This window comes from Acomys russatus, chromosome X (genome assembly GCF_903995435.1).
Source record: "Acomys russatus chromosome X, mAcoRus1.1, whole genome shotgun sequence".
NCBI classification, from domain to species: domain Eukaryota; kingdom Metazoa; phylum Chordata; class Mammalia; order Rodentia; family Muridae; genus Acomys; species Acomys russatus.
Window position 1 is genome coordinate 38,675,704 of NC_067169.1, and position 24,779 is coordinate 38,700,482.

Below are 24,779 nucleotides of genomic sequence, written 5' to 3' on the forward strand. Positions count from 1 at the left end.
CCTGGACTCCCTTTTTAGACCAGACTGGCCTCGAACTCAGGTGGATCCCCCTGACGCTGCCTCCTGAGTGCTGGGACTAAAGGAATGTTCCACCATGCCCGTGTTTTTAAAGTTGTATTTTTAGGCTTTTGTTGTTGTTGTTGTTTTGTGTTTTGGTATTTTTGGGGGGGGGGGATTTTTTCGAGACTGGCTTTTTCCGTGTAGCTCTGGCTCCTGGACTCGCTTTGTAGACCGGGCTGGCCTCGAACTAGGAGCAATTCCCTTGCCTCTGCCTCCCTAAGTGCTGGGATTAAAGGCATGCGCCACCACGCCCTGCCTCTGATGTTTTTAAAGTTGTATTTTTAGTTTTTTTTTTTTTTTTTTTTTTTTTTTTTTTTTTTTTTTTTTTTTTTTTTTTTTAAGCTTGTGTATGTGGGCGTGGGGGTTGTTTTTCACAAAACAGCGAAAGACTTGAGCGGACTGGAGCATGCGCAGAATGCCTCTAGAGCTCAAATTACAGATCATTATGGGCTGGAGACTGCTTAGAGCCAGAAGCGTGCAGATCCTCGGCGAGAGCGGTTGGTGAGAGAGGTCGGCGAGAGCGGTAGGCGAGAGCGGTATGTTTTTTTCACAGCTGGGTCTTCTCTTTAGCCCCTGGTTTTATTATTTTATTTATTATTGTTGTGTATGTGTGTTTTGGCTCGGACATATTGCTGCACACACAAATGAGGTCACAGGACAAATTTTAAGAATAATTTTCTCCTTCTATCGGAAGTTCTAAGGATCGAACTCCAGGCTCTTATTTGTTCGAAAATACTAGGTGTGTTGGCCTCCCCCTAGAAACGGTTTTTAAAGGGAACTAAATATTTACGATGGGGTAGCGGGGGATGGCATCACACACGAAAATTACTACTTTTTTGAAAGAGTCACAATTAGGTGATATGCAGATAAATTCCTTAACGTAACCATACACACAATTTACTAAAAACACAATTTTGGGTGTTTATTCCCAAATTTAAAAGATAATTATAGCGCTAAACTGATCGGCATAAAGCCTTCCGGGTTGCCTTAAACCGCATCAGGCCGGTTTTGTTCGGTGACTCTTGACCTGGTTCAAGCACCTCAGGCACTAAGCGCCATTACGGTCTCCTTAGGCTGGTGGGCGGTTGCGGCTTCAGGTGCTGCCTCAGAACCTGACTACCCAGAAGCTTCTACTCTGACTCCCAAGCTCCTCCCTTCCTCATCATAATTGACTGTTATTCTCCTGCAGTTACTTTGGCCAGCGTTAGATCCGGCGCTTGCCTTCCAGCGCTCCTGCGGACAACACTCGAGACCTTTTGTTGCCATGGCCGAAACTCTTTCTCACCTCCAACAGCAATACCTGAATGAGTCTAACGCTGCCATCAACTCGCAGATCCAGCTGCAGCTGTATGCCACGTACATCTACCTCTCCATGGCTGCCTTCTGCAACCAAGATGAAGTGGCCCTGAGGTACTTCGCGCTCTTCTTCCTCCGTCAGTCACAGAAGTGGATGAGCCGCACTGAGATGCTCTTCGGCCTGCTGACCCAGCGCCGTGGCTCCCTAATGCTTGGGAGAATTGCCGATCAAGACCGCCAGGATTGGATGGATGGCCTCATGGCGATGGAGTGCGCATTCCATCTGGAGAAGACGCTCAACCAGAGCCTTCTGCAGCTGCACCAGCTGGCAAACAGCAACGGCGACATCTCCCTGTGCAGCTTCCTGAAGCACCACTTCGTGCCACAACAGGTAAAAATCATCAAGGAGATGGGCGGCTACCTGACCAACCTGCGTAACATGGGGGCTCCAAAAAATCGAATGGCTGAGTACCTCTTCGACAAGCTCACCATGGCAGACATCATCAAAGAGAGCTAACTGAACTGGCACTGTCCCCCTGGGATGGGGTCTTCCTCAGATCATTAGACGAGGTGTTCATATTATGCTCCCAGTAGTTTCCCTAGTTTTCCTGTTTGGCATTGTTTGCAATAAAGTTGTTTGTTTCTAATCATAACAATTTCCAGTTGACTCATATGTGCAAAACTCTCACTTTTCCCCCTCTTTTCTTTCTTTCTTTCTTTCTTTCTTTCTTTTCTTTTTTCTTTCTTTCTTTCTTTCTTTCTTTCTTTTTTTTTTTTTTTTTTTTTTCTTTCGAGACAGGGTTTCTCTTTTTAGCCCTGGCTGTCCTGGACTCACTTTGTAGACCAGGCTGGCCTCAAACACACATAGATCCGCCTGCCTCTGCCTCCCGAGTGCTGGGATTAAAGGCATGTGCCACCAAGTCTGAATGAAGCAGACTCCCTTGCAGGTATGAAATGGGTATCCAGGTTATCTCTTCACATACCCAAACCCGGGCTCCTTGCCGCTGAGAGCTCAAGTAGGTGGAGGGGGAAGGTAATTCACAGGCTCCCGGAGGGAAAAGACCAAATTAACCTTCTCTTATCAATAGTGTGATCTTTAGGGGGTGGGGTGAGGGGGGTGGAGTGGAGTAAGGGTGTTTTAGCATGGTAAAAGTGCAAACTCATGGTAAGCCGCAAACAGATGGAAGAAGTGAAGGAAATGTAATGGGTAGAGATTAATAGCAGATATTTACATTACAATTTATAACAGTAGGAAGTTACAGTTATAAAGTAGCAACAAAAATAATTTTATGGTTGGAGGGTCACAGGGTCACAGCATTAGGAAGGTTGAGAACCACTGGGTTAAAGTCTTCAACTTATTAAAATACGCAAATACTAGCATTTCCTGATTCCAGGGAACACAGTGAGACAACTTGAAAGATGGCAGAATACTTAAGACAAGCTTTCCCTGGGCAACAGTGATAATAGGTAATCAAAATTAGAATGAGTTCTTCATAGCCACAAGGTTAACAAACAGTGGAACTTTACAGGTTCAAGATTTTTCACTTATTTTATAAAATATATAAGATAATATTTTATATTTATATTATATTTTACTTCTATAAGAATCTCAGGAAATAGGAAGGTCAGGAATATAAAGGGAGGCTACAAGGGAAGTTAAAGAATAGGCACAGGGACATTCATCCAGTGTGGTATTTTCTTGTTATCCTGTGGGTGTCAATGAGTTAAAAAGGAGTATGTGGGTAGGCTGGGAGTTCAGCCAGATAACCAGCCCCAGAAGGAGGGAAATTCCCCAAACTGGGAAGGACAGCCTTAATCACAGTAGCCTTTTCCTTAATTACAGGTGTGCCTTCTAGCCTAGGGTAGAGATGAAATCTAAGCATCAGCTAAAATCCTCCTGTGATGGAAGCCTTTAGGATTAGGATAGAAGACTCTGTGACAAGTCAGTAAAGTGCAGGAAAGTAGTCAGTTCTTTATTCAGGCTCTCTTCCCCAATGCAGTCCATAACCTGAGTTACACTGGATGCCTGGGAAGATCTGAGAGTTGGAAATCCCCCAGAATGAACTATTACCCAGATTTCTGCCCTGGAAGAAGCTTCTCTTAAGGCACAGGAAATGAGAGGTGGTTGCAAAACACTCATTTGCTTTATCTGCAGTTCTACTTCATCTCATAACCCAGGGAATTTGTGTACTAAATCATTTTCTGTGGTGATCTATTCACTGGGATCTGTAGCTCACCCCAAATTTGCTTTGTCTTGCCTGACAGACCTCCTTCTTTGTCCCATCTATCTCTTTTTTGCGACTGACTTTCCAGCAAAATAAAGAGACACCAATTGACAACTATAGGCTTTGATTTTACCTGAAAAAGTAGGATGTCCTCATGCGCAGGACTCAAAAGAGAACAGTGTTTAGGCTCCGATGCCTATTACAAGCCACTGTTGGTCAGGTCACATTTTGCAGCTTTACCTTTAAAAAGCCCTGAAGGAAATCTTGTCACAACAGCAATTCAATTGCTTCTTTTTAAAAAAAGGTTCATATTTCATTTTTAGGTGTGTGTGTGTGTGTGTGCGTATGTGTATGTGTGTGTGTGTGTGTGTGTGTGTGTGTGTGTGTGTGTGTGTGTAAGAAAGGGCATGTGTAGGGAGTGTTATGAAAAAGTTGGGGGAAGAAAAAAGAACCTGGAGGAAACAGGAGCTCCACAAGAAGATCAACAGAGCCAACCAGAGCCCAGAGGGACTTGCTGAGATTGAAGCATCACCCAGGGCCATGCATGGACTGGACCTAGGCCCCCTACACAGATGTAGCCTAAGGGCAGCTCAGGCTTCATGTGGGTTCTCTAGTACGGGGAGCAAGGCCTCTCTCTGACATGGATTCTGTTGCTACATTTTTAATCACTTTCCCCTGGCTGGACTGCCTTGCCAGGCCATAGGGGAAGAGAACACACTCAGTCCTGATGTGACTTGATGAGCTGGTGTGGGTGGGTAGTGGGGGATCTCCTTTTCTGAGGAATAGGGAAGGGGAGGGGAGAGAGGGAGGGAGGATGGGACTGGGAAGTGAGGAGGGATGGGGCTATGGCCATGATGTTTTTTTGTTTCTTTGTTTTTCTGTTTTTTGTTTTTCGAGACAGGGTTTCTCTGTGTAGCCCTGACTGTCCTAGACTCACTTTGTAGACCAGGCTGGCCTCAAACTCACACAGATCCTCCTGCCTCTGCCTCCGGAGTGCTGGGATTAAAGGTGTGTGCCACCACTTCCGGTTATGTAAAATGAATAAATTAATTAATTACAAAGAAGAAAGGCCAGAAGATCAGATCATCTGAAGCTGTACCAGCAAATCATTGTGTGATAACAGACAGACGTTTGGGAGCTGCCAACCCCACTGATTTTGATGTTTTGTGGTGAGTAAACCTTGAATGTTCTAAGTCCCTGGCCTTTGACTCAGTTTTCATAGTCACAAACAAGCTCTGGAATCTGTGAGCTAGTATTGAAAATGAATAGGAAACTTTTAGCCTGATGAAATAAGTTTGTTCGCGCTGATGTAGTGGTACACGCCTTTAATCCCAGCACACGGGAGGCAGAGGCAGGTGGATCACTATGAGTTCCTTCGAGGCCAGCCTGGTCTACAAAGTGAGTCCAGGCCAGCCAGGGCTATACAGAGAAACTCTGTCTTGAAAAAAAAAAAAAAAAAAAAAGAAAAGAAAGAAAGAAAGGAAGGAAGGAGGAAAGGAAGGAAGGAAAAAAGGAAAGAAATAAGTTCCTTTTAATAATCTAGACTTTGGCCTTCACTGAGTGGTTTCTTATTTTCCCACAATACCATGCACCTGACAGAAAGGTAGAGGCAAACTTCTGGGTGTACCACCTTCTCAATTCCCTGATAATTGAACTTTCAATATTTAGTAGTAAGAACAGACCAGTTTTTTTTTTTTTTTTTTTTGGTTTTGTTTTTTTATTGGGGGGGTTGGATTTTTTTGTTTGTTTTGTTTTGTTTTGTTTGAGACACACAGCTGGACGACAGTCAGTCACTGGCCATGCTCTGTTGCTTGGAGGAATGTTGTCTGAAACAGTGGCTGTTGCTATGGGTACCAGAATCTCAGGCAATGAAATTATCAGGACATACTGGGGGTAGATGGTAAAATTGATAACTTCATGTCTGCCTCAAACAAGGAATTAAATGAACTGGGCTGAATAATTTACCTCTGGAGGGAAAAATCTTCACTATATCACAGATTTCTTAATAGACGGTTGTCACAAACAACTTGTACTTCATTTTCTAGAAAAAGGAAAGTATTTTTTCGTCATAAATGTGTGACAAGCAATACAAAGTACCCTTTAATTTCTCACAAATCTTTTCTAGTCTAGAAATTTGCCCCACATTTTACTTTATTCCAGTTTCCTTTCAAAAGCCCAAGAAGTTTATCTAATGAAGCTGTCAGTAGGAAGGTGTTATCAGTTAGTTATATTGGAAATATATAAAGCACCATTTTTTTTTAACCTTTTCAAGACAGGGTTTCTCTGTATATCCTTGGCTGTCCTGGACTCACTTTGTAGACCAGGTTGGCCTTGAATTCACAGATACCTCTGCCTCCCTAGTGCTCGGATTATAGGTGTGTGCAATCACACCCAGCTTAATGCTTCATATTCTAGAATTATATTTTATACAAAGCATGTGTGTGTACATGTGTGTCTGTGTATGGGTGTGCACATATGTGCTGTGTGGGCTTTGAGTTGAACTTCAAAGGTGTATTAAGTGAAGAATTTGTTTCAGAAAACCTGGAGTGAAGGTTGGCATCTGGAGAATTACACTAGAAAATATTACTTAGAAGGTAAACAGAAGGAATTTGTGCCTGATTCAGTAGTCAGGAGGGAATGAGTGAGGTATGAAGAAGAAGGAAAGATAATGGCAACATAGATTTAAAACTCTTTTTTTTAATTTTATTTTATTAATTTATTCATATTACATCTCAATTGTTATCCCATCCCTTGTATCCTCCCATTCCTCCCTCCCTCCCATTTTCCCCTTACTCCCCTCCCCTATGACTGTGACTGAGGGGAACCTCCTCCCCATGTATATGCTCATAGGTTATCAAGTCTCTTCTTGGTAGCCTGCTATCCTTCCTCTGAGTGCCACCAGATCTCCCCTTCCAGGGGACGTGAAAGTCATACCCCACTCTCCACTCAACTGTGGAGAATGTCCTGTCCATTGGCTAGATCTGGGTAGGGTTTTGAAGTTTACGGCCTGTATTGTCCTTGGCTGGTGCCATAGTTTGAGCAGGACCCCTGGGCCCAGATCTTCCCATCATAATTTTCTTCTTGTAGGTTTATAGGACACTCTGGATCCTCCTATTTCCCCATTCTCCCATGCTTCTCTCACCTAGAGTCCAAATTGGATGTTCTCCCCTCTGTCCCACTTTCCTGGTATGTGAGGACTTCATGTGACATGCCTTTTGGGCTATTGCCCAATTGTAAGTGAGTATATACCATGTGAGTCTTTCTGCTTCTGGGTTAACTCACTCATTATGATCATTTCTAGCTCAATCCATTTGTCCACAAATTTAGGGAATTCCTTGTTTTTAATAGCTGAGTAGTATTCCATAGTGTATATGTACCACAGTTTCTTTATCCGTTCTTCTACTGCTGGACACTTAGGCTGCTTCCATGTTCTGGCTATTATGAATAAGGCTGCTATGAATATGGTTGAGCAAATTTTCTTGTTGTGTGCTGGAGCATCTTCTGGGTATATTCCAAGGAGTGGAATGGCTGGGTCTTGAGGAAGCTCTATTCCCAGTTTTCTGAGATAGCACCAGATAGATTTCCAAAGTGGTTGTACTAGTTTGCATTCCCACCAGCAATGAAGGAGTGTTCCTCTCTCTCCACATCCTCGCCAACATGTGGTGTCATTTGAGTTTTTGATCTTAGCCATTCTGATGGGTGTAAGATGGAATCTCAGAGTTGTTTTGATTTGCATTTCCCTGATGACTAAGGAGGTTGAGCATTTCTTTAAGTGTTTCTCAGCCATTTGATATTCCTCTGTTGAGAATTATCTGTTTAGTTCCAACCTCCAGTTCTCAATTGGGTTATTTGGTTTGGTGGTGTTTAATTTCTTGAGTTCTTTATACGTTTTGGATATTAAAACTCTTGTTTCAACTTAGATTGAGTTAGGTTATGAGTCATAGGCAAAAGCCAGAAAAATAGGTTTGAAGAAGACAGGATTCTCTTCCATAGTGGGAAATGACTATGATGGAAAGCAGTTCAGGGCTGCTATGAGACTTTCTTTTTTTCTTTCTTTCCTTTTTTTTATTTTTTGTTTTTGTTTTTTGAGACAGGGTTTCTCTGTGTAGCCTCGCCTATCCTGGACTCGCTTTGCAGTTCAGGCTGGCCTCCAACTCACAGTGATCCACCTGCCTCTGCCTTCAGAGTACTGGGTTTAAAAGCCTGCACCACCAAGCCTGGCTTCTGCTTCCTTCCTTTTTTTTTTTTTTTTTTTTGGCTTTTCAAGACAGGGTTTCTCTGTGTAGCATGTAGCCTTGGCTGTCCTGGATTCAGTTTGTAGACCAGGCTGGCCTTGAACTCACAGCGATCCGCCTGCCTCTGCCTCCTGAGTGCAGGGATTAAAGGTGTGCGCCACCACTGCCTGTCTGCTATGGGACTTTCATTTCACTAATTCCACAAGATCCTCCCCCTCTTCACATTTCCACATCTTTGAAATAGGGGTGTTTACTGTCCTACCATTGTTGTTGCCTGTGGTTGTCATTGCCTAAGCATGTGCTTCAAACTTACCAGTGGCCTCGTTGACTGAAAAACTGTGGAGATATTGAGGAACACTGGCAAAAAGGGGTGAAATAGGGAGGCGGGAAATGGGAAGATACAAGTGAGGGGATAACAATTGGGATGTAATCTGAATATATTAGTTTTTTAAATTATATAAAAAATGAGAGAGAAAGAAATAGCATGGTAACAGCACGCTTGATGCCATCAAGGCAGGTATTCAGATTCTTAATACAAAAACTTATTTAAAAGAAATTTGTATCGGGATAAATTCTAATAGTACTTTATGACATTTGTCACCCAGTTTACTTATTAAAATAGTAATTTTCAGTTTATTATTTATGTCTCTTATGTATATGTAAAAATAGTGTAATGATAAAAATAACATCAAAATATGTGAAGAAATCTTTCAGAAGACATAAATTGAAAAAACACTAAGAAATATATGAGCAAAGACAACACTAATTTAATTGGTGACTGCTTGATATTTCCTTATACATAAAATGATGGTCTGCTTTCAAATCATCTTGCTTTGTTTGATAACATATTTTGTTGTGCCTGATAAAGTGTTGAGAGTTTCGAGATGTAAAGTTATGGTCTAATATTGCTACTATAAGTTCAAAGATCACACCATTGTCCCAGAAATGACTGGGACTTTGTTAGAAGGAAGGAAAAGATTAGAAATATAGGTATAATAAATGGAGGATTGAACTGTGCATTAAAAATTGTCGGGGAGGGATACTGTGATCTCTGATGATTCAGGAGAACATTGCCATAGGGCCATTTATTTTCCCTTCAAATCAGAAAATCCAAGAGAAGGCCTCAGAGCAGACTCACTTCAATATATGTCTTAATTCAAACTGAGAACTTGTTAGTAAACCCTTAATTTTACAATAATTATCAATGTGAATCTTACAAATATAGACTTCTCTCTTTTAATTTTTTCTTTTTACTTTTGTGTATATGGTGTGTATGTGTGCTCAAGTTTGCAAGTGTTCATGTGTGCAGGTGCATGTATGTGTGCATGTTTGTGGAGGTCATAGGTGAATGTCTGGTATAATCTTCTATTGCTCTCCATTTTCTTTCTTTCTTTCTTTCTTTCTTTCTTTCTTTCTTTCTTTCTTTCTTTCTTTTTTTCTGACTGCCTGTCTTTCCCCCTCTCTTTTTCTACTTTTTAAAGATTTTTTTAATCTGTTAAAAATATAATTGCATCATTTCCCTTCTTTTCTTTCCCCCTTCCAACCCTTTCCATATACCCCCTTTGGTCTCTTTCGAATACATGGTCTCTATTTCTTTAATTGTTGTTATGCACACTTGTGTGTGTGTTTCTGTGTGTCTGTGTGTGTGTGCATGTGCACTCCAAAATATATAAATACAACATTCTCAGTCTAAATAATGTTACTTGTATGTATATGATTTCAGAGATGACCACTTGCTATTGGATACCCAATTAAGGGGAACTTTTCCTCTGGCCCTCAGCATTGTTTTGCTGCACATGGTTCTTCATCTAGGGTTGAGGCCTTGTGAGGTTTCCCCTTTCCATGTTAGCATGTCTATTGCCTCGCTTATTTCTTGAGATAGGATCTCTTTCTCTCCCATCTGGGCTATCTGGCCAGTAAATCCCAGGGACATTCTTGTCTCTGTCTCCTCATGGCTGGAATTGAGATGATTACAACCTTGCTTAACTTTTTATATGAGTGTTAGAAATAGAAACTTGGGTCCTCTTCTTTATGGTGTTTTTATAGCAAGCGCTTACTAACTAAGCCATGCTCTTAGCCCCTGAATAAAAATTTTAAAAAGTATCTCCCTCCATTTTATTTAACAGTAGCTAGCATCTTCCAAACAATGATGTATCTGTCAAAAGTAAAAAGATTACAATGGGTGCATTACTATTATCTAACTTCAGGTTGCATTCAGAGTTTCTCAGTTTCAATGAATGTTTGTACTCTAGACTTGTTCCAGGATACCATATTGTAGTTATTGTCATATTTCTCTAGTCATCATTTAGCCTTCTATAGTTTTGTCAGTTTTGAAAGTACCCTTCATGTATTTTGTTAAATATTCCTTAATTTGTATTTGTCAAATGTTTGTCTCATGATTCGGCTTGCATTGTGGGCATAAGAGATGAAGACCATGAGACTGAAATGCCTTTCTCTTATTTAGTTATGGTAATGTTTTCCAGGCTTTTCCATTGTAAAGATGCTATTTTTCTCTTGTTCCAAGCTCTTCTATTTTGTTTCTCTTTTTTTTAATTCTGTGCACCATGTGCATGTTTTGATACCCATGGAGGCCAGAAGAAGGCATGGGATTCCATGGGACTAGACTTACCGATGGTATGGATATTGGAAATCAAACCTGAGATTTTTTGGAAGAGCAGCCAGTGTTCTTATCCTCTGAGCAATCTCTTCAATCCCCAAAGTCTATTTTGTAATGCAAACCATTTAAATCCCATTCATACACAAAAAGCAGGGAGGAGAAATTAAGGCTCATTGTCTAGATAGATTATCCACAGTATTTGAAATTCTTCTACAAGTAATATATGTTACTTATGACAGTGATTCATTCAATCAGTTTTCTATATGAACTTATTTATATTTATTTAATACTTTGGTTTGTTATTGTATAGAGTCCCTTGACGAGAGAATCTTACAATTAACTCCTCTGTCCTTTTGACGTATTCCATCAATTCATATTCTCCCTCTCTTCTTCTTCCATCTCCACTCCTCTCTAGTATTTGTGTGTGTGTGTGTGTGTGTGTGTGTGTGTGTGTGTGTGTGTGTTTGTGGTATACAAGCACATATATGGAAGTGAAATAATTTCTTATGTAGGCCCACAGCCCACAAATTTTTGTTCACAAGCTATATTTCCTGGCAAATGTAGACCATCACAACCAAAACTGAACACAATACAGACATCAACAGATTATGGGGAGCACAGGCACAATAGACATATCTGAATCACAGTTACCACATCTATGAATCGGTGAGGATCACAGGAGAGGGAGCAGAAAGATAGCAAGTGCCAGAATACTAGGAAGTCTGCTATGAAATAGTCTCAGAAATGGCTGTATAAACAAGAAGGAAACTGTGGTAACATCAAAAGACATGCTAACATGGAAGGGGGAGATTTTAATGGGATCTCCCCATTAAACAAAGAACTGCTGCCATCTAATGACTGGTGGGAAAGGAAGAATTAGCCTATCTCAGGGATAAGTCCCCTTATTGGTTATCCAACACAGAATGATCAGCCATAAAGCCATATTCACACAAACAACAAACACATTCAGCTTTTGTATGTGAAGACATATGTGTACATATGTAACAATGATAAAGAAACAGAGGCTGTCAATTTGAGAGTTGGGGAGCATATGGGAAGGGTTGGAGGGAGTATACCTGTGTGGGGCTAGGGGAAGGAAAGGGAAGGAAGGAAGTGATGTAATTCTACTTTAATAAAAATGTAAAAATAAAAAACCCAATTCTTTAACTTTCCGATTCTACAAAATGCTCCAGACTCATGATATATTTCTCTTGTTCTAGAATTAGCAGTTTCTCCAAAGATTCGTAGTTCTTTTTATTGGAATAATAGTATTTAAAAACCAAGATGTTGGCAAGTTAATGAGTTTTTAATTGGGAAAGCTTTCATAAATTCCATATTTCTGGTTTCTCTTGAAAAATCCTATATAAAACAGCGTTCCCATGGAAACCCTCACATGGAGCTAAGCTTCTGCTCCCACCTTAAAGCATGTATAGTCTTCAGGGCACTACAGTGTGTGCACTAAAGCAATATAAAACTTACTTTAAAGTATCCCTATTGATTCATAGCCCTTTGTGCCTAGATTTTTTTTTACACTGAGTAAAGCAGAGTAAAGGAATAAGTAAATTAGTATGGCTTGTATGTTCTAGATAAGGGATAATTCTTGTCTCTTTCATTCTGTGTCCATTAGTCTTCGAGTCCATGGTATTGAAAGGTGGCATTAGGTCCCTAGTCTCTGACTTCTGTAGGCTTAAAATCAGAAGAGTGCAGATACAGTTTAGTCTGCAGCTGTCTCATTTCCTCTTCCCCTTGTTGGTCAAGATTCATCTTATTTTCACTTTTGAAAAACTCTACATAATGACAGGCATTGACCACCAGTGTCCTGTACTAAGTCTAACTACAGGTCCCAAGAATTTCCCTCCAGGAACCCACAAATCATTCAGTAGGGGACCTGTGCAAAAAGGACAGCACTCAATCTTATACAGTTGCAAACTGTCAAGCTATAATAATTACTGACTTGGCAATATATGCCCAATTATTAAATAGTGTCATGACTGTTATGGGAATAACCAGCTGTTTTCTTATTGACTTAAGGCCCACTAAATAAAATGGAAATAATGACCACTATTATTAACTGTGCCAACAAGCAATGGGTTGATCATAGACTCTAGCAGAGAACCTAATTAATATTGTTATTCTGTTAGATAGACATAGAATTACAGTGCTCTCTAAATTCTTTTTTTTTTAATTTTTTAATTTTTTAATTTTTATTTATTTATTTATTTATTTATTGCTCTCTAAATTCTTATTGTTAAACTCATAGTTATGCACATCTCTCAACCATCATAATTGAAGCCTTTTCTTTGCAGTAGATAGAGACAGACTATCAGCTGGTCAGTGTGCAAAGGATAAAAGTGCTAAGGCTCTGAATGGCACATTTATAACCCCCCTCCCAAGGCTTGAGGATCATTGTAGAAGAGAAAGCAGAAAAGTTGTATGAGTCAGAAATAGTGGATATCTATAAAAAAAAAAACACACATGCTGGCCATTACAGGATTATTGCACTCATGAATTCAGTGCACAGCTGTGGTGTAGGCACAAGACCTGTACCATATCAGGACAGCCAAAACTCCAGCATGGACATGGAAGGGGCTCATAAACTCCTATCACTAACTGAGGAGCTTTTGGTAATTGATGGCTTTTGAGAGAAGGCTCAGTCCATTTTATTCAGGAATGCAGTCCTTGAGATGCTACTCATATTCTTGTGAATGGTCCTACCCCCATGCACATACAAGCAGCATTAAGTGGACTCAGTGAGCATATGATAATGGGAGGAAAAAATGGGGAGTATTGGAGAAATTGGAGGGGAGTGGATAGGAGTGGATTTCATTGAAACACTGCAAATACATATATAAAATCATAAAACAATAAAAAACAAACTAAAAGCAATTTTAGATGTTTTAATATGCTAATATATATATATATATATATATATATATATATATATGTAGTCCATTTTCATTTCAGTTGTCAATAATTGCGTAGCATCTGCATTTTAGATGGCCATTCCATCTTGGTTTTGCCACGTAATGACTTTCACATCAGTTTTAAAATCACAGTTTTGTCACCTCTTGTTGCTGGATAAATCACCATTTAGCTTCTCCAGGCACTCATAGATACCATCTTCCTTGAGAACATACATGCTTGAAAATGTTCATTGCATGCAACTCTGACTGAACATTGCCTCACTATCACATCTTGTTTCTTTGAAGACTTAGGAGACTGCTTAATTTTATTCAGATTTGAATACTTACTTGTGTACTTTTGGTAACATCAGCCACTTCTCTCCCCTCAAACATCTATGCTTTGCCTACATTTTAAGTTCTTTATCAAGAAATGACTCAGGGCTAATATATACAAAGTGGCTTTCTTCTTGTCACACTTGGAAATTACTTTGATGACTCTTAAAATAAATTGCCAGAAGGGCATAGAAGAAAATACAAACCAAAATGCTAGTATAAGGTAGTAAGATCCTCCAATCATGAAACTTACTGAATGATTTGGAATATTCAGCAAGAGGTATGGAGAGAGGGAAGAGAGAAGGGACAGAGGAAGCTAGCAAGACAAAATAACTACATCACCCATATCCTCTGTTTTATGATATTCAAATGCCTATTCTCTCTTTACTACTTTAGACTTGCACACTGGAGCCAACACACAATTGCTATATTAGAGTGGCTTAGGGACAAATAACCCTGGATACAGCCTTAACTTTGAACATCTGCTGAATAGATTTTTTAAAATAAAAAAATATAGACTTGGTAGTTGTCCCAAATGTGTAACAGACCTTAGGGTGCTCTGTCACAAATCCTTAATTTTGATTTGGCCTTATGATCTTTTATTTTCAGCAAATATATTTTGCCTACTTTTTCTGTGTCTAATGTTTTACAAGAACTTTCAAAATTTCATCTCACTTATCCTTTTTGTTTTGATCACCTAATAAGTATTATTTAATACTAGGACTGTACTCAGTGACAAAATTGTTGCCTAGCAAGAGCCAAAACTTAAGTTAGTTCAATCATTATCACCAACAAAACCAAATAAAAAATAAACAAATATGATGCCCTCAAAGCATCTATACATTTGATCCTCAGAGATGAACTGGTGTGATGAGGTGCTATGAATTTTCCAAAGAGCATTGCTGGTATATTTCTTACCATGGCTCTGTTGACTGAAATTGTTATTATCCACCTGGTACAATAGGGTTGTCATCTGATAACCCTTCCCTTGATTCATGCAGATCACAAAAAAGAAGGGATTATAAACTCTATTTTCTTTAAATATCTTGATATCCTATCTCCCAAAGCTTCAAATGACCTAGAAAATATAGAAGCTTAGTTTTCCTTAAATGGGGTGTTTTTCCCTTCTAGTTTTTAAAGCTTGAGGACAATTTTATTAGTTTTGAAGAAAAACCCCAGGGCAGGCAAGTATGAATCTTGGCAACTACCCAGAGTAGGAAAATGGAGAAAAGAGAAAAGGCCATACGGTTTGAGTTACGTCAGCATAGAGATCAGCCACATGGGAGACAAGCATGCTGGGTAAAGCTAGGGTTTCTCTTGTTGTGATAAAACACCATGACCAAAAGCAACTTGGGGAGGAAAAGTGAAATTTCTGGAATTGTTGCTTTTAAGGACATCTCTTCCTTAAGTCTGTCTAAGCAGTTTCTATCCCCCTTTTATGTTTCTTATGAGTAGCTACATACTTCAACAAGCCTTCCTGAAAATCCTTATATCCATGTCTATGCCTCTGTATGCTTATCTTCACATCTTATCTCATATACTTTTAGCTTATGGAATTGACCTTCTTCCCTTACTTACCAAGCCCCACCCCCACCAAAGGAGCCTCTTTGACCTAGTAATTCACTGCAAGTATCATACCCCAAACAAAAATAAGACAAGTAGACAAGAATATTCATTTTAGGTTACCCCAATTACCATACCCAATGACCCCACTCAGCTCAAAGAATCAAAATAAAGTAATGCCCCAATTCTCTAAATAGTAGTAAGGACTAGCTCTTCAGAGGGTGAACTGTGAGAAGAGGAGATAGAAACTGCTAGACAGACTTGAGGAAAGGATGTCCTTAAAAGCAACAATTCCAGAAATTTCACTGGTTCTTTAGCCAGAAATACCTGAAGGGGATTCTGATTTCTTATTTCCCTCTAAATGAGCACAGTTTCCTGAGAGAGCAGGAATTAAAATGCACCCACACATTATCCTCTCCTAATTTACATCTTTGGCACTGGATCTCTAGATTTTTATGGAAAAAAAATAGGTCTTATGTATTCCCTAATTTTTGCGCATCTCCTAAGAGATCTGTGAGTTATCTTTTCGGAGAGTAATGTTACAGTACATTGAGGTCAGATGGCTTGCAACAGCTGGAAAAAAGACACCCAAACACCCAGGCACCTCAGCCACCCTGGCTGGGGGAAGCAGGAAAAAAGACACCAAAGCACCTGCCACTACAATGAATGAGAGTGTCATGGAGAGGTATGAAAGATAGAATATGTGGTGAGAGATGGAAGAGAAAGAGGAGCCTAGGGCTTCTTATACTATGGAGAAAGGTGGACTTGGAGATTCAATGGCAGTGAGGAACAAACAGCTATGAGGAAGCCATCGTGAAGTCATGGTCCTGGGCTCCCACTATGTCTGGGTCCGAGATCTTGCTGCAGCTGGTGTCTGTGTCCATGTCTGTAGGCTGAATTATTACCAAAGCCCAACTGGATGCCTATGGTCTGGGTTGCCACTAAGAGACCATGTGGATATCTGAGGGCCATGCTACCTAGTGGGGGGGCATGCTGATTTGAGTAGTCATTGGGACATCCAAGCCTAGGCTGCTGCTGGAAGCCATGTCTGGGTCTGTCATCCTATGGCAGATTGGGTCTCTGTGTGTCCCATACGTGTGTTGACACCAAAGGCCATGCAGATGTCCCTGATCTGGCCCCACCTGTCACCTGGATAGCACAGTAGAGCTGACCCTGATTTAAGGGCAGTAGGTGAGCCAGCAGAGGGTATGAGCTCCAAAGAGCTATTCCTGAACCTAGTCTGCTGTGGGGTGGCTTAGGTAAAGTAGAGATGCCTTCTATCCCACCTCCCACCCCTCTCCACCTGCAGGAAGCTGGAAAGCTGGCCCTTAGGTCATAAGAATGAGCAAACTGTCCCTGTCTCTCATTGCCTGCAGCACTTGGGAAAACAGACCCTGCACAGCACAGTAGAGATGGCCCTGGTTGTGGGGGTTGCTGGTAAGCCAGCCCTGAGGCAAGAGGTCTGGCTCTGCTCCTTGCCATCTGAGGCACTGTGTGAGCTAGCTGGGGTAATGGCTGGAGAGTTTGTTTTGATAGTGCAGGCACAGGTGAGCTGGTAGACTGATCAACCTAGCTACCTTCCAGGCCCAGATCCAGGACTTTGAGTTGGCTCACTCCAACATTGACCTCATCTATGATTTGCTGGAGAGAGTGAAAGAGCCAGTCCTGCAGATCCAAAGTTGCAAAATCTCCATGACACAGAGCAACAAAAGGATATCTGAAAGGAGTACCCATGAGGATTCAGTATAGATAGTGTAGCAGAAGCCAGAGGCCTTGAAACAGACCAGTGACTCATTGCGATAAACATTTGCAAGTAAAGATGTGTGGACAAAGGGTATACTGTGTGACACACTGTGACTCACTACAGCATCCATGGCAAGAATTTTTTTAAATTCTATCTTATTTCTTTTGTTTTGGGAGAAAGTTGCAAAGGTAGAGGGGCAGACACAAAGGAACAGGAGATGAGTGGGATTGGGGTGCATGATATGAAATTCATAGAGACTCAACAAAAAGGTTTTTTTAAAGAAACATAAAAGGGAAGATCCTGGGAGTGATTAAATGTGATACCTGAAATTATTCAATCTGCTAGTAAAATTTTCTTCAGGCAAGTATAATCCTGTCCATAAGGAGAAAAAATTGAATTGGTCAGGATGAATAACTCTAGGGAAGTAAACAGAAAAACCATCTCTCACTCCTTAGAAAAAATATACATCCATGTGTCCTCTGGTGAAGTAAAGCTATTAGCTTTAGAACCAGACAGATGAGCTACCTCAGTTCACAGTTTGTTCTGGATGGAACTCTTCTACACCTGCAGATTGACTTTACTAAAAGAAAACCTCCACTTATCCACTGGGAAGCATGTCTATGACGGATCCAATGGGAGGAACTAGACAGTGGTGGAAAAGATGGCTGAAGGCTGTGAAGTACTTGGAGTCTGTACTTACTCTGGTTAGAGGTGACTCATGATGCAGCAGTCATTTGGTACAGAAAGGGTTACATGCCTAAGGCAACTGAGCTGTACCAGACATGGTTACAATTTCTGCTGACACAATCACAGCAGGCTCAAGAGTCATGTGTCAGGGTTCCTACAACTTTATACTAACTGGATTCTATAGACCCTCTCATATTTGCAGTAACCCCAATGCCAGAGTTCTCATGTGATTTGTCAACTTAAATGCCACTACAAATAAATACACTGCAAGAAGTGGTTTTCAGACAAGGAGGAATGGAGCTTTCTCCTAAACAAATGAGCAAACCATGTTTTACATAGGTCATCACAGGTCATATGACTTCACAGTACTTCAGGGAAAGAAATCTGGGAGAAAAGGAAAATACCAAACTATTTTATATTTCTTTTCTTCTTTCTTTCTTTCTTTCTTTCTTTCTTTCTTTCTTTCTTTTTTTTTTTTTAAAGAAAAACCCATTAGAAAGTAAAGTAGAGACCTGAAAGCAACAGGAAGATGGAGAACCCAGACCTCACCACAGTCTGGCACATAAAGCCGTGGAAGTTTGCAGAAATATAAGCTCTGTCTAGGAAGTTTTCAGCTATTGGAAACATGAAAGATCTGAATTAGACAAAGCAACTGTAATACTAAAAAAGCATTTTCTTCTTCCTCCTCGTTCTTCAAATACTTATATGAATATGTACAGACGAACAGTAAAGAAGTGAAGGTAAGAGTAGCTCAGGGGTCAAAAACAGTGTGCTACATTCTCCTTTGCAAGATGCTGAAATTTAGAGGAAAAGTTATCTTGATAGACAGAAATCAGGCATGGAGGAAGCTAGGGGTAAGGGCAAGACAGAGTATTCCTCTAGTATAGGGGAAAGAGGAGTAACTTAAGTGGAGATGTTGAAATGTAAGGAATGGGTAGAGTGATCTCATTTCAAGGTCAAGGGACTGCACATTTGGATCTGGAATTGGAGCAGATTGTCAAATACCTTCTTTCATGCCCCTGGGATGATGCAGGTACCCAGTGACAGACACCTGGCATAAATATGAAAACGGGAGACTAATGACCCTGAATCTAAAGACAAAAGAGAGAGCATGTGCTTTGATGAAATGAGTGGCATCAAGATGTTCTGTATGAGTTGTTTCTGTCCTTTTTCTTTTTTAAAGAAGAACTTCACTGTTACTTCAATTTGCTGCCTCAGAAGAGTACAAGTCCAGATGTCAGGATGTCAGAGTGCTAGAAGAACATCAAAGTCCCCAGTGGTGACAGCACAAGTGTTTTGAGCAGCATCAAAAAAATACAGGGTTTGCACTTGTCTTCTTAGAGAAAGAACACTAGGCTCAGCTCTGGCAGCTTTTGCCTGCCTTGAAAACTCATTCACCATTTTTGTCATAGAATTGGAGGCAGTAACTTATGACCAATCTCTGGTGTTTAGAAAATGCCAGGTGTCGGGTTTAGTTGGGAAGTGAAGGATCTTGGGTGGGGCCTTCTGCAAGGAATGTGAGGGGATCTGACGCCTGGTTAGCGTGGGAGCTTGGTACTCTTTGTGTCATAGCCTACGTTGAAACGTAGCCAAGATGTGAAGTTAAAATAGTACTTCTCTTTATTTATTTATTTTTTTAAATTAATTTATTCAAATTACATCTCAGTTGTTAGCCCATCCCTTGTATTCTCCCATTCCTCTCTCCCTCCCGCTTCACCCCCATTCCCCTCCCCTATGTCTGTGACTGAGGGAGACCTCCTCGTCCTGTATATGCTCATAGGGTATCGAGTCTCTTCTTGATGACCTATTATCCTTTCTCTGAGTGCCACCAGGCATCTCCATCCAAGGGACATGGTCAAATATGGGGCACCAGAGTTTGTGTGAAAGTCAGATCTCCTTCTCCACTTAACAGTGGAGAATGTCCTGTCCATCGGCTAGTCTGGGTAGGGGTTCGAAGTTTACTGCCTATATTTTCCTTGACTGGTGACATAGTTTGAGGAGGACCCCAGGGCCCAGACCCGCCTGTAGTTTTCCAGGACCCTCTGGATCCTTCTATTTCCTCATTCTCCCAGGCTTCTCTTTATTTAAAAACAAATAAATACTCAAACTTGAAAAAAAAAGAAAATGCTGATGTTCCTTAACTAGCCAATCCTTCCCATTGGGTACACATATATTAGCTCAGAATCCAGGAATAATGGTGAGGTTATACAGCTTGACACTTACCCATATTACTAGTCAATTAACTAGACATATGCACCTGTCTCTCCAAACCTCTCATCATTGCAGATAGATGTAAAAAGGATCCTCTGGTAATCTGGAAGCTCCACAAAACCAATAGTTTCTCCATTACTAACTGTCTTGCAGCCAAAATATTGAATCTCAAATTGCCTATAATGCTTGTTCTTGTTCATCACCAGAAGAACCACTACCAACCCCTAGTATCCCCATTTCCAAAGACAGCTTAACCTCCACCTTCTTCTGTGGCCTTTTACCACGCCTCCCCAACTTTTGAACTCTTTCCCATGTGCTCTGTGAAAGAGGCCTTGTTATGTGAAACAACTGTACTCACATTATATCTCCATCCTTTATGAGAGTTTCTGACCACCACCTCTCATTTTCCTAGTTCATTCTCTTAAGAATGATGATCTTATTGGGACTCTAGGTGAGAGAAGCATGGGAGAATGGGGAAATCGAAGGATCCAGAGGGTCCTAGAAACCTGCAAGAAGAATATTATGATGGGCAGATCTGGGCCCAGGGGTCCTGCTCAAACTATGGCACCAGCCAAGGACAATATGTGCAGTAAACTTCGAACCCCTACACAGATCTAGCCAATAGACAGGACATTCTTCACAGTTGAGTGGAGAGTGGGACCTGACTTTCACACAAACTCTGGTGCCTCAAATTAGACCATGTCCCCTGGATGGGGAGTCCTGGTGGCACTCAGAGGAAGGATAGCAGGTTACCAAGAAGAGACTTGATACCCTATGAGCATATATAGGGGGAGGAGGTCCTCCTCAGTTACAGTCATAGGGGAAGGGAGTAAGGGGAAAGTGGGCGAGAGGGAGGAATGGGAGGATACAAGGGATGGGATAACAATTGAGATGTAATATGAATAAATTAATAAAATATATTAAAAAAAAGAATGATGATGCTGAAACCCTTTAAGCCTTCTGCAAAATCTTACCAATTAGTTCACAAATTTCACTGTATATTTTCTCTCTCTCCTATTTATTTACATTCATGGTATATATGTTGAGGGTGTGTGTGTGTGTGTGTGTGTGTGTGTGTGTGTGTGTGTGTGTCTTCATGTGCATGATAGCCACAGAGCACATGTGGAGGTCAACAGATAACTTGCATGAGTTTGGTTCTCTCTATCTGTGAGTCTTGGGAATCAAACTCTGGTTGTCAGGCTTGGCTGCAAGTGCTTTTACTTCTAAGTCATCTCACTGGCACCTCACTGTGTTTCCTTCCTCTCTTTGTTTGTTGTTGTTTTCCTTTTAGGACATAAATTCCAAAGAGATTGTGGTTTCTTTTTATCTTTTTCTGGTATTTTATCACTACTGCCTGGAACACAGTGGGGCAAACAATGTGACAAATGATGTTATGTAAGACTTGAAACAATAGCAATCTTTGTGGGCTGTACTAGTGCTAAAGATGTTTAAGTCTAAAATATATCAGCTATCCTTCTTGGTTAATATGATAGAATGATGCAAATGAAGCATTTTGAAAACACCAAATGTTTATAAGAAAACAACTATTGTTACTTTGGTATTTTTACATCTTGGATAAGTTTGTCCTTAACTTAATCAATACTGAACAATTATAATTTATAATATTCATCATGTCTAAATGGATGCAGGTACTACAATGACTTTTTGCAAAGTATTTTCTTAGAGGTGAGTTCTGGTTCTCAAAGAAGGTGCTGTTTACACTGCACACCCACCTGCTTAACCTTCCTGGAAGCTCATTTACCTGTAGAATAAGTACTTCAAATTAATACTAATCTTGGCTTCCTAGTATCATATACCTTTTTTACATGTGTGGTGCTGAATTTATGTGGTAAGTGATGACAGGGCTTTGTGTGTACTAGGAAAGCACTCTGTGACTCAACTACGTTTCCGTGACTCCCTCTCCCTTTCATTATTTAGTATAAGCTATCTTGAAACTCATGCTTTTACTTCCTCAACTTGAGGAGTGCTGAGATTGCAGGTATGTGACACCATGCCCATTGTATATCTTTTATTGGGTTGCTAGGCATTGGAAAAAGAAGGTGATTTATAGAAGAGTGACATGGGGTGAGGGGATACTTGTCAAGAACCTGAATAGCTTTGGGTAATGAGATATAGAACAATAAGACTAGTAGAGGGAAGCCATATGATACAGTGCAATGCTGTAAAGCACAGAAGATCCTTGGGAAGCACCAACGTTTGAATTGTTGCTAATTTATTATAAGGCTTCAAGTCCTAAATATAAAAATACTAGAAACTACAGAATTTGGATAAAATTGTAAGGTTTTTTTAAGCAGTTAAAAAATGAGATTATAATTTAATTACATTTTACCTTATTTTTCCTTCCGCTAAACCTTACTATATACCCCATCTGCTCTTTTTCAAATTCATAGCCTCTTTTTTCACTAAATATTATTGAATGCATATATATATATATATATATGTATATATATATATATGTGTGTGTGTGTGTGTGTGTGTGTGTGTGTGTGTGTGTATGTGTGTGTGTGCTATAGATACATAGCTATTCTTACAAATAATATTATACTTGTGAACAAGTTATTTTTAGGAACCATGAGCTATCTTATGAAATTGGGCTCTTATGTTTATTCTTATGCTTAATATATTAATTATATGCTTGCCTTTTTTCACCATAAACTATAAATTCAACATATAAACTACCATGCTTATAGAGTTTTCTGGTCTTAATTGTTTCATCAAGAGGAAGAGTTTGGCCTATTGAGTTGTTGTTCTTATGTTATGTCTCTATGATACTACTTCCTTAGTGATTATTGATATTTCATCCACAGCCTCTAGACATTACAAAGGAAGGTCTTTAAACCTATAGGGATTTAAAGAAAGAGCCCTCTATATCTTCTGAGACAGACAAGGTTACTGCTTAGTCAATCTTTCTTAAAAAGAAGAGTTCAGTGATAATGGGCAAATTACAGCACTGGTCAACCACAACTGATGATGGGCTTTGTTGATGGGTGCCCTTGGCTGGACCTGAGAAATGATTAGTCTTATGCTCTGTAAGCCAAAGACATATTCATTAAAGGATGACAAGAAAGGAGAAATAAATGTATAAATGTAGCCTTTTAATCACTACATCTTACTCACAGTCATGATCTCTAATATATCCGATGTATACATGTGCATGTAGTAATGTCAATACCACACCTAAGGTCCTTATAATCTTATAAAACCAAACTCATGTATGTAAAGCAATGAGTAACTCTAAGAACTGTCATGTGAAAAAACTGTGGGATTGCATGCTACTTGCTCATGCATTTGATAATTATTTTGAAGGCTTAATTCTGACTAGTTACCATGCTAAATGCTAAGTATTCTGATTTCAAGATGTCCATACTTCATTTGGGCAAAGCACACTTAAAATTAGTATGTAAGAACTATGATATAATTAGCTACATGGAAAAAATTGGAATGGTACCTAGATTTGGAGATGGATGATGCTCTGGAAGCTTCTTTGGGTGTGATAGTACTTGAAAGCAACTTTGAAGACTAAACAAAGGATGTTGAAGAGAAAAAACAGGGTAGCACAATGCATGATATAGTGACAAGGAAAGATAGAACAATGAGTAAGGGGTAAAAAAAGATGTTAGAAAAGAGGCAAGGCAAAGAAGAGAAAAATATGATAGTTCAAATATTAAGTCTTTGTGAAAGGAAATGCCATTGCCATTTTTACGGAAATGATCACATTTACTCTTAGAGCAAAAGCAAATATGGAAGGATGAATTAAGTCTTCAAGTGTTTATAAAGGCTTGAGGCCTGAGAGCTTTTAGTGCACTGTTATAGAAAATATAGAGACAAATAATGAAGAGCCACCTAAGGTAGAAAGATAGAGAGGACAGTGTTTTGTGACATTCGAGATTAGAAATCACAATTCTTGGTGTCCAATGAGCAGAAGAAGAGAAAAAAGTATTTCAGATTACAATATTTGATTTATAGCTTTAATCATCTTGGATATGTGATGGTAGCCTTGTTAGAGAAGATGAAAACTTGGACAATTGGAAGGAAAAGGAAACTTTTCTTAAGTTTAAGATGCTGTGGAACCTCAAGGAGAAGCTAGATTTGTAATGAAATAGAGCAATTAAATATTTAAAATACACAGAACTAAGGTGGGAAGTGAGGAGAACCTGGGAGGAGCTGGGCTAGGGGGAACTGTAATCAGAATTTATTATATGAAAAAAATCTGTTTTCAATTTAAAATATTTTAAAGCAAGCAAACAAAATAAAGTACATGGAATCAAAGATGAGGGCTAAACTTTCCCAAAAGTAACCCCTTTCTAATTTAATAGTCTTTCTTCTTTCTTGCCAAATAGGTCTCTATCTAAATATAAGCAGATAAAGAGAAATAATCTCATGAATAGAAACAGGAGATAGGTACATCTGGAGAGAAACAAGGAATCTGAATACGCCAAAGACAAGACAAAAGACAATTCTCAGAGAGAATAAGGCACTAGCAGAGGAATAACACTATTACAAAAACAGAAAAGATGGCTGGATATTTAGTTCAGTGATAGCGTTACATAGAATGTGAGAAGTCCTAGTTTCAATCTTCAGAACTGGATAAAATAATAAGAGAACAGCACAAGATTGCGATGTGGAAAAGTGAGATTAAACATTACCAAAACAAAACAAAAACAAAAACAAAACAAAAAACAATAGAACTGGGCTCCTAATGAACTCATCTTTAGATGGATTCTGGAATCTATAATGGTGACCCTTCAGAGGCCTCAATACTGGAGAATATGGAGTCTGACTGGCTATGTTTTGTAGTCAGTCTAGGCTTCCAGTGGTGGTACTGTCATTGGGTTGAATAATTTGCCAAAGGACTCCCATGCAGATCGCTAGATAACTCAGACT

The 24,779-nt window shown here is 39.8% G+C and overlaps 1 protein-coding gene across 1 annotated transcript; it reads left to right on the forward strand.

The window, feature by feature from the left end:
• Window positions 1-1,324: 1,324 nt before the first annotated feature.
• Fthl17 (ferritin heavy chain like 17) lies at window positions 1,325-1,873 on the forward strand. The gene has a single exon (XM_051140927.1). It carries the CDS (start codon window positions 1,325-1,327, stop codon window positions 1,871-1,873), a length of 549 nt encoding a protein of 182 aa, XP_050996884.1.
• The last annotated feature ends 22,906 nt before the right edge of the window (window positions 1,874-24,779 follow it).